Here is a 13408-nt window from a genome sequence, read left to right as displayed (position 1 = left end):
AGTTTTTTCTTTCCAGTGTGGACAATGTGACCACCTTATGGGCAGAAAAATAGATTTTAACATTTTTTCCAATGTCTACATTTCCATCCATATTACAAATACCTACTACAGTTTAAACCTTACCTTATAACAACAGTAAATATGTGGAATGTTCTAATCCGTTTATTTCTTATCAAGTTACAGGACTATATTAATCTTTTTTGTGTCAGAAAATCATTTTGTAAATATTCAGATTGTGTGTGTGTGAGTGTGTGTGTGTGTGTGTGTGTGTGTGTGTGTGTGTGTGTGTGTGTGTGTGTGTGTGTGTGTGTGTGTGTGTGTGTGTGGTGCAAAAGGCAAAATCACAGACCACTGGCCAGGATGTTACTTTTAATCAGAAGATGATGGGAGAAAGGAGAGAAAGATGGAAGGAAAAAGTAAGAAGCAAAAATGGGGTGTTGGAGTGTTAACAGTCTTCCTAAGGCAAGATACCCTTATAATTACAATAATTAAAACACCCTAAAATTGCTTTGCAAAATGCAAATGCAATAACATCCTCACCAAATTTTAAAAATCAGTTATTCCAAATAAAATAAACCCTAAATGCAGAAAACATTTTATAGTCAGTATGTCCCTATTTGAAAGACAGCAAAAATGATATTTTAATCAAATAGAAAGAACAAAATGAGTGTCACCAAAATTAATTACTTAACAGATTTCTTAATCAACAGAGTCCTTATAAACTGCTTTGTGTTAATGAATCCCCAGACCAAATTCTACACAAATACAACCTTTATTTTCCTGGTACCAATGGGTCTTCCATTTAATTCTTGAACAGCAGTGACTGCCTCACTGTGGGTTTCAAATACAACAGTTGCAGAACCAACAGGCACTCCACTTCTATCACACTGTAATGAGACTGATCCAGGAATGACTCTGTACCCATAGCAGAAGTCATAGATTTCATCGATCCTTATCTGAGAAGGTAGATTGAGCAATTTAAGACAGGTGGGCCCATCAAATTGCTGGTCAGGTGGTTCATAATGTGGTCCACGTGTTCCGTGTCTATAAGCATCGGGGCTTTCAAGATGACCGAAAGGACCTTTGTTTCCACGTCCATAGTGGGGCCCATCTGCCATTACACGATCATCTACATGCATTCGGGCACGAGAGAAAAAAGACGAGTTTCCATATTTCGTTTTATTCCTCTGAACATTCCTCTCTGGCATGTTGCCTATTACCTCATTTCTGAATTCTTGCGTCTGAGCCAAGGTGATGCATTTCAGCATAACTTCTGATCCAAGAAACCTTCGCCCGTTCAAAGACTGTGCCGTTATAGCCTCTTTTTCTGTTGGGAAGATCACTAAAGCCTCACCAAGACCAGCTCCCCTCTCATCCTGAAGCAGGACAACCGTATTGTCTGAGAGTTGGAATCCATGAAAGAAATCCATGATCTCTACTTTACGGACATCAAAAGGCAGATTGCGAACGTACAGGCATCTCCTTTCTGAGTCATAAGCACTTTTTTGTGATCGTTCAGATGACCTACTGGACCTTCTGCTATCTCCTCTTGAATCAGCAGAGGATTCCAATATGGCAACCATCTTTTCTTTGGAGATAGGAGAAACATAGACGGTCCTTTGGAAAAATGTTTCTTTATGATGAGCTAATCCAGAACAGTAGTCCATCAGATTTCTAAACACCACAACTGCTGATTTGGTCCTATCACTGTTCTTATCAACAAAAATAATGATCTGATCGTCCTTCACACAAACAGGATGCAGCATGGCTTTTATGTCCCTCTTTTCAATGGAATACGAGAGGTTTTCATACAGCACACAGTACTCGTCATCAGAAGGGGAACTTGATCGTGATTGAGATCGAATGGGAGAGCGAGATCTTGCACGGTCTGATAAATATTTTCTCTGACCGGCACCTTCTAGTCTAATAGAACCCCCAGCATCCACCCACTGATCCTCTGAGCAACACATTATTCTGATGTAACGTGGACCAATGTATTGTCGGTCCCTCTTGAGTCCTTCTTTGGCATCCTCTCTGGTTGCGAATTTGACCAAACCACACCCATTAAACATTCCACGGTGGTTTCTCAAAAATATTACGTCATCAATTTGCAAACCGTTAAAAAACAGGCGGACGTCCTCCTTCGTTGCTGAGAATGGCATTCCAGACAAGTTCAAATAAAGACCACCTGCATTCAATGCCCCATCGCCAATCTGACTTTGAGAATCATTCAAAGAACGTGGGGATGTTCTTTTCCCCATGTTCTGATGATCTCCTCTTCGCATGTCTATTCTCATGTCCTCATTTAATAAGGGTGGTCTTCCATCTGCTGCAGGCCTTTTGACACCCTCCTTATAAAACTTCTTGACATTTGTTTCAGACTTCCTTGTGCTTTCCTCTAGAACCTTCTGCATCTCCGACTTGCTACTCAAAAGCAAGTTAACAGGGGAACCTTTGATGCATCCCCCAGAGCGTGTCATTGCTCGTCTCGCATCTTCATCAGATGCAAATATTATAAAAGCTTCCTCAAGGTCTCCACCAATTATATGAACTCCACCATCAGGTATTCTAAGGCCAGTGAAGAAATTGCGAATGTCCTCAGAACCAGCAGTGATTCTGAGTCCCTGTAAGCGGATGACCACCGCCATGATGAAGTACACACAACAGCACCTGTAGACAAAAGGGGTACATATGGTGTTATCCCTGTCATGGCCATGGCCCACCATGTCACAGTGTTCAAGGTCTTCCAATTCCAAACCCAATGGTTATTAATGGACCCTGGAGTAAGCATTAACATCAATGCAAGGACTATGATGATGCCAACAACACCTCACTTAACATCTGACATTCAGTTCTCTAGATCATGTATTTTTATGACGCTCTGCCTTAACAATTGAAGCTTGCAATTAAAACTCCGTGCAGCGTGTGCTATCCAGACTTTGTAACAATTTGTATGCTGTCCGTTTCCACCCAGTCATGCTCTGAACAGCCACAATGTCAGAATCTTCATACTGTAACATTAAAAATGCACCACAGTACCCAGAATACTTAACGTCAATGTCCTGCAGCTTCCCGTTAAAAACCCGTTGGAAACACGAACTGTCCAGTCCACAATCAGCAAATAAACCGATTTGTACAACAAATGTAATTCATATGAATCAACAAAATTTCCATGAAGAATATGTTCACAAACGAGCTTAGGGTGTCATTTTATGTCTTGCAGAAGACATCACCACAAGCATTGACCAGATCGAGAAGCACATCGACCTTTGACGCCAACATCAGACTCGAATATCTGTACTGTCAGCTACAACCACAGTCGTGAAAGATGACGAAATGAAGTCCAAAATAACGGAAAACACGAAACAGAACGCCACCAGGTGAACAAAGGCTTTTAAGATGAAACCCGACATCATCAACAAGCAGCACTTTCCACCAGAAATCAAGCACATAAAAAAGATCTTATATTGGACACATCTGAAACCTGAAGGGCCGTTTTTTGGAAGCTAGCTAGCTAACAATGACCTCAAAATAACTAGGTTAGCAAACAATACGACGGCGGAAGTCAGCTTCTCCACAAAGACCATTTTCGTGGGTTCCAAGTCAAATCACTTGCATCGATCCATCCAATCGTCTGTGATACTGATGAAGGAAAACACTTCTAATGTTAATTATATGAACAATAGTCATCACAAACCCCCACCATTTATATCGTGAAACAAAACTCCCGCAAGCTACGCAGCCGCTAAGTTAGCCAACGTTAGCTTGCTAGCAGCCTACACAGCACGGTCAAGAGAAAGAAAAATCTATTTTACAGCAAACACAAACATCAAATTAAAACATTTTACAATAATTTATAAACACAATATGGCTTTTTGAGATCTTAAAATATGTACTCAAAAATAGTTCGACTACCCCATACATTAATACCTTATTGTTAGTTCATAAAGGCTGTAACTTGCTAAAACTGTAATCTGTAAACTGACAATTCTAAAGGAATGCATTACTTAGCACAATGGTTTTCCTAATCATTATACTTTAATATTTGTAAAATGAAAATGGCAGCTATGCTGCCAATAAAATTTATATACATCTTGCTCAAAGAAGCACTATAAGTGCCAAGTGGATTTTAAGTAGAAAGCCACTTTATGATCCTATGGACCCACAAACCATTCAAAGACATTTTTCAGTATTTATTTATTTATTTTTGATAAACATTGGACACACTGAACGTGCTCTTATAACAATATCAATACTAGAGAATACTTGCTGGTCTTCCTCCATTATGGTCCCATCTATGTTTTAATATTTCCATTTTTGTCTTTAAAACTTTGGCAAAATTGTCTTTAAATCCTGACAGCTATGACTAAAATAGTTGCTCAGAGAAGAAAATAAAGCCACGTAACCAAATTAACCAAAAATGATCAGGTGTGTTAACTAATCAGGAAACTCCTCTGCAATGGAGGCATCCTTTCCAGTCTATTTGCATGTGCCCACAGTACTAAAAAGGCTGGGATAAGTCATAAGCTTGCCTGTCTTTTGGTGAAAGGTTTGCATGAAGAGTATTGCAATGAATGAAGAGGGTGGACCCCCTCAGGAGCTAAGTTTGAATGAAGTTCAAACTGTAACACTGGAACTGTAACACTGCTTACAGCTATGTTATCAGCAGAGTTTCATAAAGAATGTTAAAGCTTGCCAACAGGTCCTGCAAGGGTCGCTAATAGAAGTCAAAAAACAAAGCCATGCAGCCTTAATATCCTCCTTTCCTTAAGAACAAACTCTCAAGCATGGTTAACAGTTCACTGCATAGTCATGCATTGACCACACTGAAAAGAAACAAAAGAATGTTTGTTTCTGGATGTGTTAGAGTGAGGGTTATGAACTGTAGACAGGTGGTTTTAAATCTTTATACCTTAATAGAGTTGTTAGGAACACTGACACATTGACAGACGAAATGCAAAACAGTGAGCAAAACCCTTCATCCCTCTAAAAATATATTTTTTTAAAGTTATTTCAAATAAGCAGTATAAAAACAAGATTTAAAAAATGTTCCTTTCCATTTCCAAATTTTAACTATGTTCAAATGCGTGCATAAGCAGTACATGACTAAGACTAGCTGCAGAGGCAAATGCAGAGGTTAAATCAAACATTACAAAATAATGTAATTACACTGAGGTTTTGGCTTCACATACATTCCACATTCATAAATATGAAGCCTAACTTTTCTTGGAAGCATTAAGCTTCTTTTTGATGTAATGTCCAACTAGGATCTGTGGCCGTTGTTGGTAGCTGTGCAGGACATCATGAGAACTGCTGAGCTGGTCTCCTTTCTGCCGGTCCAGCAGTGTCACACAAACCACTGCCGCTGGAAAAGAGATGCCAAAATGAGCTTTCACAAAATTATGAGTGTGCAAATTTTTTTTTGCTTTAACACATAAATCTGTGCTATACACGCATGGATATTAGGTACTTTATTACTGTGACACCACTAGAGTAATACTACCACATTTAAAATTCCAAATGGGTCTTACATAATAAGAAAGCTGCATCCAAAACGCCATATCTCCCTTAAGAACCCTTACTTTTTAAAAAAGTGTGTAAGACTGACTTCTACTGATATGGTGATGAGCTGTCTAACACATGTGACTATTCGCAGATGCACTCCAGAGAGGCAAACTCTATGTCTGCCTCTCTAACACAGACATTCTCTACCTCGTAGGTTACTCAGTTTGCACATGGCAGCAAAAACAGAAGACTCCATCTCAATGTTGCGCACTCCTGCTGCATAGGCCTTGGCCAGGTAGTTTTGCTTGTCCTCCTCGGTGTAAGAACAGAAAGCCCCGTCCAAACGAGCTTGACCTAAAACATATGCCAGGCCCAACAATATGGTGGTGGGTGTTCACATTGCAAGAATGCAGTTGTGCTGCAATTAATGTAAAGAGGGTGAAGACAAAACACATCTTCACTACTCACAAAAAATGTTTCTCAGTTCTTGGAGTATACCAACAGCTTCAGTGATGATTACATTAAAACTAGAACTTTATTGTCCCATGTGGGTCATGAGTGAGACTAATACCTTCGTAGAAGTCCAGCGTGCACATTGTGTTAGCAATGACCGTGTCGAACTCTGCTAGATCTTTGCCGCACTGTAGCAGCTCCTCTGCAAGATCTCCATCCAGTTCGGTGCTTCTCACCACTGACTTGCCCAGGATGACTTGCTCGAAGCGGGGCAAGAATGTGGCATCCATTGGCTGCTTGGTGATCACCACTGTGCCTGGATGTAAACCTGACAAAAAGATGGATATGCCTTTGATTTGCACTTATTTACAAGTCACTTGTCCTAGCCACAATGTCCTGCACTAGAAGCTGCCTCGTCTATAATTATATGCACTTTAATGTTAAATACCACGGGTAGTCTATGTTGGGGGAGAACAAGTAACAGATGTTGCCATGTCTGTTAATTCTTTATTAAAAAAGTAGATGTGTTAAGGTCAAGAGTACCTATTCCACCAGAGGTTCCGAGGCGCACTATTGTAACATCTGTGCAGCGTGCATGGTAGAGGAGCTTGATGAGCTCATGTAACATTATCGAAATTGAGGGGATGCCCATGCCATGCTAAAACACAGAGACATTTCACTGTCAAACACAGTACACCTACAATGCACCTTAGGATGTAGTGAAGCTGCCATACACAGAGCTTTCTTTTAAAAAAGTATTCAACCCTCAAAAAAACCCCCAAAAAACTCTCACACACACAACTTGTTCAAGGCATCAAATTTGTTTGTAGAGTTTTTAATGTTGATGGTAATGACTTACACTAACAGACAGGACAGGTCCTACTTTGTACATGGCATATCGATCTGTGCTCTCACAGATGTTTGGGTACTCTGCGTTTGGAACTGCAAGACCCAGCTCTCCAGCAATGTACTCAGCGAAAGACTTCATCCTCCATGGACTACCCCCAACACACACAAACTAGGAAATAAACACGAAAAACAGTTTGGCTGTGATGCATAATCTCAGTTAAATGATCAGTATATTCAGCTCAACATTGACAAACATTAAGCGGGTAATTATACTTGATAACAAACTATGGCGCTGTGGTAGCACATGTCACAATTCAAAAACATATCGATCTGACCGATAAACGATATAAAACTTACTTTGACATCTCCGAACTTTGCAGGAAAATTAAGCGTGCCGGTATTCAGATTGAAATGGTACAGAATATCTTCTTTCATGGAGTCCAAATGTGGATTGTTAACAAATGGGGACCTTATATAAACAAACAAACCCTTAGCAAATAGACGTTGTAACAGCCATGGTTAATAAGACGTTTGTAAGCAACTTTAATTGCGAAGTGGAGCTAGATATGGGCGTGTTGTGACCAAATCGTAAAAACTTACAGGAAGCTAAATGTTGTGCTCTTGGTCGTTCCCGGTTCCAAGGTTCAAGTTCAAGTTCGGTTTATTTGTCACATACATAGTCATACACAGTATAACGTGCAGTGAAATGGTGGTTACCACAGGTTACCACAATAACCAAATGTACAATAACCAAATGTACTTTTAAATTGTTTACTTTGAGTAAATTTGTATGTTTGAAAAATGATGTTGTCTACCTTCCGCATTTTTTTCCATTTTTCTCATCAGCAAATCCCGATGCCATTTTGTTTGTGCCGTTAAATACTCTGGGACAATACTCTGCAACACAGCGTTTTAGACCTTTATAGCATGTCAACATAAAACTGTTTAATGCTAGCAGCAACCAAATTATTTTTCTTTTATATTCTTTCACTAAACCCCCCACCCACCCAAAAAAAAAAAAAAAAAAAATTTATACGATCCGGTCGAATAGACGGTAACAAATTCATATTCACCTACACGGGTTAAAAATCCTTTACCTCACGCAACCCCACCAATGGAATTCGCCCGCATACCTGCCTTAGGTTAGTTTCCTCAAGCCGATGCTCCTTCCTCCAACCACGTCGCTATGAGCGATATTTTAAATGGACTGAAAACCTGGACTGGGGGATTTTCCGATATTGCAGCTTTAAGCTTCGACATCCGGCTGGGTCACTGGAAGATGTGACGCTACTACACAAGCATGAAGGAAGTGTACGTGGCAAGCGTGTTCTGCGCGGCCAGCGCCATACATGGTACAGTAAATATGTCATTACGGCCACACATGGTACACTACATATGTCATTACAGCCATCCACGAGAAATCAGAGAACTCACCAAGGCCTGAAATGCTGTGACCTCAAGATTGGATTATCAAGATATCACTTAGCACTTACAATATTTGCAGTCGAATTACATAACTGTCTGTGAAACAAAGACAAGGTAACAAAAATGACAGTGAATTAGTTATAGCGTTGCAGTGGTATAAGATGCTTGAAATGACAAAAAGAAAGAACCAAATAAAACGTGTGTACGAAATATGCATTACAGTACTGTTAAGTCAACCACAGTAAATAATTCTGTTGAAACTACAAAGGTTGTGAAACTGTCACACTAACTTGATTCTTCGCTTTATAACCAAGTGGAATTTCACAAGTGAAAGTGAAATTAAATTTCTCAACTGTTTGTGTAAGGCATTTTGAACTTGTCATTTCAAGTTTGTTCCAAAAGCCCTAATGAGACACTGAGAAACATACATCCACAAATACATACAAATAACGCACATTACTCAAAGAAGAACAAATAAAGACTTTCAAGATAAAACAATGATTTAATTACTGAAATTATAATCTTCTTTGCTTTTCATTTTAAACCCAGAGGTGGACCAATCTGCTGAAATGCCAGTGTGTGAAGAATCCTTGATCAGGCAGTGTTAGACATACAAAAACAAACACATTCATGTATTATTTGTAGTGTAAGCAAAAGCAGTTAAATAATGCAAAGGTAAAAAAAAAAATTTCACTAAATGATAACATTTAATGTCAATTAAAGAAGTCTGCACATATTCATTTAAATTAAAACATGCTCCTGTGAACCACGTGATCACACATTGCTTTACATCAACATTCAGCTGATACTGCCTGTCAAGTACAATTGGTTTGGTTTGCCTGAAGAAGAAATGATCTGGAGCTTGGAATGTGCAAACATAAAATACAACTCAAAGTCAACAAGCACAAAGACCGCAGACCAGATAATCACACTCACTTCACAACTAGCAGAAAGAATGTTGAGGAACAAGTGAATATCACTGTTTGGAGTGGGCTAGTAACCGCAGACAAAAACCACCTTCAGCGCCCTGTCTTTAACAAAAATAAATAAATTAAAAATAAAATAAAAACCACAGTCTCCAACAGCTATTTACACTTCTCTCGCTCTCGTGATGACACTAAAACAACAAAAGCTGTTTATTCTTTCCACTTACATGTCCAGGTTATTGTTAAAGTTGTTCAGAAACACATCTTGGTGCCTCTGTGAAACAGAACAGTAAAATGTAGTTTATATGGGAGGAACATTACATTGCATACACAGATGGTTTGATTAAAATGTATAAAGGAAATATATTAGAAATATACCAGTTTATCAGGACCAGCACAGTATGTATTCATTTACATAATGGTGATTGGTGATAAAAAATAACCTTACTGGCTTTTCTAGAACTACTGGGTGGTCTGGTAGGAAGTCAGGTTTTTTCTTTGCCATTGGTGAGCTTGCCAACCTGATCAGCAAGTCCCTACTGTATGATATTCTTTCTATTAGGAGCAAAAACATTGTAATGTTATTTCCCTTCACTTCCCTCCTGACCCCCCCCCCCCCCTCAGAGAGACATAAATTAATGAAAATTAGCTACATTTCTAAACACTTCCAAAGCAATTGTACTGCAGTTTTTACTGCTACTGCACAGTTGACCGTTTGCAATTTTTGAGACTTAGCCAAACACTCTACAAAGAAGTCTTCAAAATTCCCTTTTGATTTAATGTTTCACTGTTTGTGGATGCCTCCATCAGCTTCTGTTTTCTTAGGTTCCCCATCCTGCTGATTACTAAATAATTTAAGGCCAAAATAATCCAAAAATGGACAGATGAAACTTCTCAACAGCAAATAAGTGTTGTATTAAAACTACTATGTTGACTGATTTATAAACAGTGCAAGTCTGACAACCAAATATAGTCTCTTTGTGATAATGATAATTATAACTGAATATCCAAAGTGATACCTACCTGTCTTGGCAAGTGATTGACATTGGCTTTGAGGTTTAAGGATTTCATAAAACTGCTTCTCACTAATGGTGTTTGTCTGTCCACAATAATAAAAAAAGAGTTCTGAGAAGGGATGATAAGCAGGTATAACAGACGAAAGTGTGGCACTTCAGTGTGCTGTACTAAATTATATCGCCTTACTGGTGTGTCCGTCGTCTTGTCCGATCGCTCGGCCACTACCTCTCTGTGTTTCTCTATAGATCACAGTATGAAGCACACCAAAATTATTTCACCCCTCGCCGAACAGATCACAGTTCTTGACGCGGTACTAAAATATACTTTGCGTGCACGTCCTGCCGCCTGGCTTATTAACCTACCTTGATTTATGTTCAAACGACGCAGCGGCCTAGCCGGCTGCAGGTTTCGGATCCTCCTCCTCGACACCCCATCCTTCACATGAAACGACGTTTGTGTCAAATCCATGCCACCAGCCAACAACTTTATTTCATGATCGCAGTTCTCATTATCGTAGTTTTGTTAGCTAGCTAGCTACAAAGCACACAACACACACTGTAGTAATCACCATGTCCGTCGTGTCACCCTAATACAATTAAGCATGCAACAAAACTATACTTAATATTAAAACGTTTGACAAGCAGCTACAAACGTTAACGCGCAGCTTGGATGGCTAGCTATCCAAATAATCAACAGTGATTTCTACTGAGTTAAGGCGAGATGCCTTCAATTCGTATGATGGTTATTAAAATTCCGAAATTAAACAAATCGGTCTTTGAAACCAATAAGTTGATTTCGCCTAATCATAATTAAATAAGCCAGCTAACCTAGCTAACTAACTTACTACACCTTGAGAAGCTGCAATCATTAACAACTGACATTTCTGATAAGAATGCTTTTTGTTATTGTTTTTAGCTAGCTAAAATGAAACCGAATACAACGATTTAGCGGAGCTAGCTAGCGCTACGTCGCAAAACACACTCAAGAGTACGTTAAGAAACATATTCGATGTATGCTAGGTAACCATGTGGCTAGCCAACATAGCTAAGTTAGCTGATTAACTAAATGCTGCAGAAAACGATCCAAATTAACTACATTGTTTTTGCCAAGTAGCATAAGCTGTAGCGAAAGTAACATTCAGCTCGCTATCAAACCAACAGTCGATCAGTGGCATCCAGCTAGCTCACACTCATGTTTTTTTGTTGAACAAGTTAAACATTTTAAACCTGGTTACCAAAGCCATAATTCTAAAGCACGAACCACATGCTTTTCATAGAAACGCTAGCTTTAAAATCAGATGACATATCTAAAGTTTCAGCACTGTCTTACACGATATTTGCTCCATCCATTTGAACACCAAGCTCAAGTGACATAACGCTAGCTGCTCCTGTCATCTTTATGTGCTAAAAAGCACATATGTGACTGTGACATTACTAAATGATGAAACAAACCATTTGGTGTTTTATCCATTTGATGTTTTATTAATTTTAATGCCATTTTCAATGAAGAAATTGATTTTTTTTAATTCACTATGCTCGGCATTAATAACACGCATAAATAAATACGCATTTATACGCTCGTTATATTTCTCTATGAATACGGCGTTTAACCCAACTGTAAACCTGATGTTTTGTATTCAGGTTTGCAATCTTATAATCTTATAATCTGCAGCATTGCTAATATTAGGTAAGATAATGTCACGCAACCGCCCTCAGTCCGTGACTACAACTGCCGCCTTCCCCGGCACAACCTCACCAGATCCTCATCACCAGTTTATTCATGTCACAGCTAGAGGTTTAGAGGGTACTGAACACCTTCTAATTAGACTGGCACAAGTGCTCAAAACCACCGTAGTCTCCGGACATATGTAATTCTAGTCATTTCGAAGGTCACTGTTGGTTACCCATGGGGTAGTTCATGAAAATGTTTTCTTTTATACCAATGTCAAATTATTTAGTTAAGGTTTTTCAGCAAAGCTCATTGCTAATAAGTGTATAAAATCAAGGACATACCAGTACAATCTCCATAGACAAACTGGCACTGAAGAGCTACCCATTATACTGCCAGTTACTTTTAATGGTGGCACTGTCATTGGATACCAGTTTTGCCACAAGTCAATTCATGAAATTTCTGCCCTGCCAGGTATGCCCCGGTCAACGTGAAGTGCTATTATTGTGAAATTAAAGCATTTAGGAGCAACAACAGGACATGAACCAAGCAAGTAGACCAAGCAAACTCACAGAGGAGGGACGCTGAGTTCTGAAACGTGTAGAACGTCTCCAGTGTTGCGCGGCTGACTACATAGTTCAAAACTGCTTCTGGAAGTGACACTGAACACACTGAGGTGATTAATGTGTTCGTGGATAAATTCTATACTGCAGGGGAACAAACATTAGGTTACTAAAAATATGCTATAGCAAAAACCCATTTAAACAACGATGCCCTTAATACCACATGGTTATGTCGTATGTCAACACGTGTGTCAAAAGTACTGTTAAAATTAAGCACCAACCGCGTCTCGATTTTTGTAACAGATAAACGACAGATACGTGTCCACAGATGTTAACAGATGTGGATTAGTTGATACTTGCTTCCTGGGATACGCCCAGGGTGGCTGTCAGCCAGACTACTTACGTGCACTAGCCACTTAATTAAAATCAGCTACGGTGTGCCGTCATTTGAACTAGGCTACACGCCGCAGTTCACCAACTACCATGTTGATCAGCGGTCCCTTTACGCACTGGATCACATCACGATCACTTACATTAATTCAGTCATTTACATCTTTGTCATGTGTTACATTTTACAGTCACGAGAGGAAACGGATGAGTTTCCATGCTTTGCTATATTTCTCTGAATGATATGTTATATTATAGGCATATGCTATATTCCTCTCCGGTATGTTACCTAGAACCTCATTACTGAATTCTTGGATATGACTTTGGTAGCCAAACATTTAATCAACACTGAGGTACTGGCATGATTGTGCGTTCTGAGCTGGTAGTTTGTCGCATAATAGTTGTTGCCATTTTTACACGAGTCAGCCTCGCTGCTGAGTTTAGAGTGAACTGCCACTCAAAACTGTCCAGCCAAATATGCGTAACAAAGCTATAGACTCGTAACTGTATATCTAGCCTGATGCTTCTGATGAATTGGAGGTGAGTGTACGATTTAGGACACTTAATGGGCTTATAAAAAGCAAAGCTGAATAATTGAGATTTAAGTTGTAAAAT

The 13408-nt window shown here is 39.3% G+C and overlaps 2 protein-coding genes and 1 long non-coding RNA gene across 11 annotated transcripts; all 3 read right to left on the bottom strand.

Moving 5' to 3' along the window:
* Window positions 1-352: 352 nt before the first annotated feature.
* LOC118242123 (RNA-binding protein 12B-like) lies at window positions 353-4046 on the bottom strand. Its single transcript, XM_081696401.1, has one exon. It carries the CDS (start codon window positions 2724-2726, stop codon window positions 756-758), a length of 1971 nt encoding a protein of 656 aa, XP_081552527.1. The 5' UTR covers window positions 2727-4046; the 3' UTR covers window positions 353-755.
* Window positions 4047-4180: 134 nt separating this feature from the next.
* On the bottom strand, window positions 4181-8085 carry LOC145651158 (uridine phosphorylase 1-like). 8 transcript variants are annotated; one of them, XM_081696403.1, is made up of 8 exons: window positions 7945-8085; window positions 7623-7704; window positions 7165-7276; window positions 6818-6976; window positions 6502-6616; window positions 6077-6286; window positions 5713-5859; window positions 4181-5365 (listed from the first exon to the last, which is right to left on the bottom strand). In XM_081696403.1, the coding sequence occupies exons 2-8, from the start codon at window positions 7667-7669 to the stop codon at window positions 5217-5219; spliced, it is 939 nt and encodes a 312-aa protein (XP_081552529.1). In that variant the 5' UTR covers window positions 7670-7704; window positions 7945-8085; the 3' UTR covers window positions 4181-5216. The 8 variants fall into 8 exon arrangements, with proteins under 8 accessions (XP_081552529.1, XP_081552528.1, XP_081552530.1 ...); XM_081696402.1 differs by having other exon boundaries at window positions 7941-8080; XM_081696404.1 differs by having other exon boundaries at window positions 7881-8057.
* A 913-nt stretch (window positions 8086-8998) lies between these two features.
* LOC145651159 (uncharacterized) lies at window positions 8999-12669 on the bottom strand. 2 transcript variants are annotated; one of them, XR_014116930.1, is made up of 6 exons: window positions 12416-12669; window positions 10538-10610; window positions 10362-10414; window positions 9607-9713; window positions 9386-9432; window positions 8999-9259 (listed from the first exon to the last, which is right to left on the bottom strand). It is a non-coding gene; the product is annotated as an uncharacterized LOC145651159 (long non-coding RNA). The 2 variants fall into 2 exon arrangements; XR_014116931.1 differs by lacking the exons at window positions 8999-9259; window positions 9386-9432; window positions 9607-9713 and adding an exon at window positions 9740-10283.
* Between the last annotated feature and the right edge of the window lie 739 nt (window positions 12670-13408).

The sequence above is a fragment of the Electrophorus electricus genome, chromosome 14 (genome assembly GCF_041902795.1).
Source record: "Electrophorus electricus isolate QZ-2024a chromosome 14, ASM4190279v1, whole genome shotgun sequence".
Lineage (NCBI taxonomy): Eukaryota > Metazoa > Chordata > Actinopteri > Gymnotiformes > Gymnotidae > Electrophorus > Electrophorus electricus.
This window is presented reverse-complemented; position numbering and strand designations above follow the sequence as displayed.

Coding starts and splice junctions, on each gene's coding strand:
- LOC145651158 (XM_081696403.1), bottom strand. CDS start 7,669: ATGGCATCGGGATTTGCTGATGAGAAAAATGGAAAAAAATGCGGAAG. Junction 7,277..7,622: donor AATGGAAAAAAATGCGGAAG/GTAGACAACATC, acceptor TGTTTATATAAG/GTCCCCATTTGTTAACAATC. Junction 5,366..5,712: donor CAAACTGAGTAACCTACGAG/GTAGAGAATGTC, acceptor TCTCTTTTCCAG/CGGCAGTGGTTTGTGTGACA.
- LOC118242123 (XM_081696401.1), bottom strand. CDS start 2,726: ATGGTGGGCCATGGCCATGACAGGGATAACACCATATGTACCCCTTTT.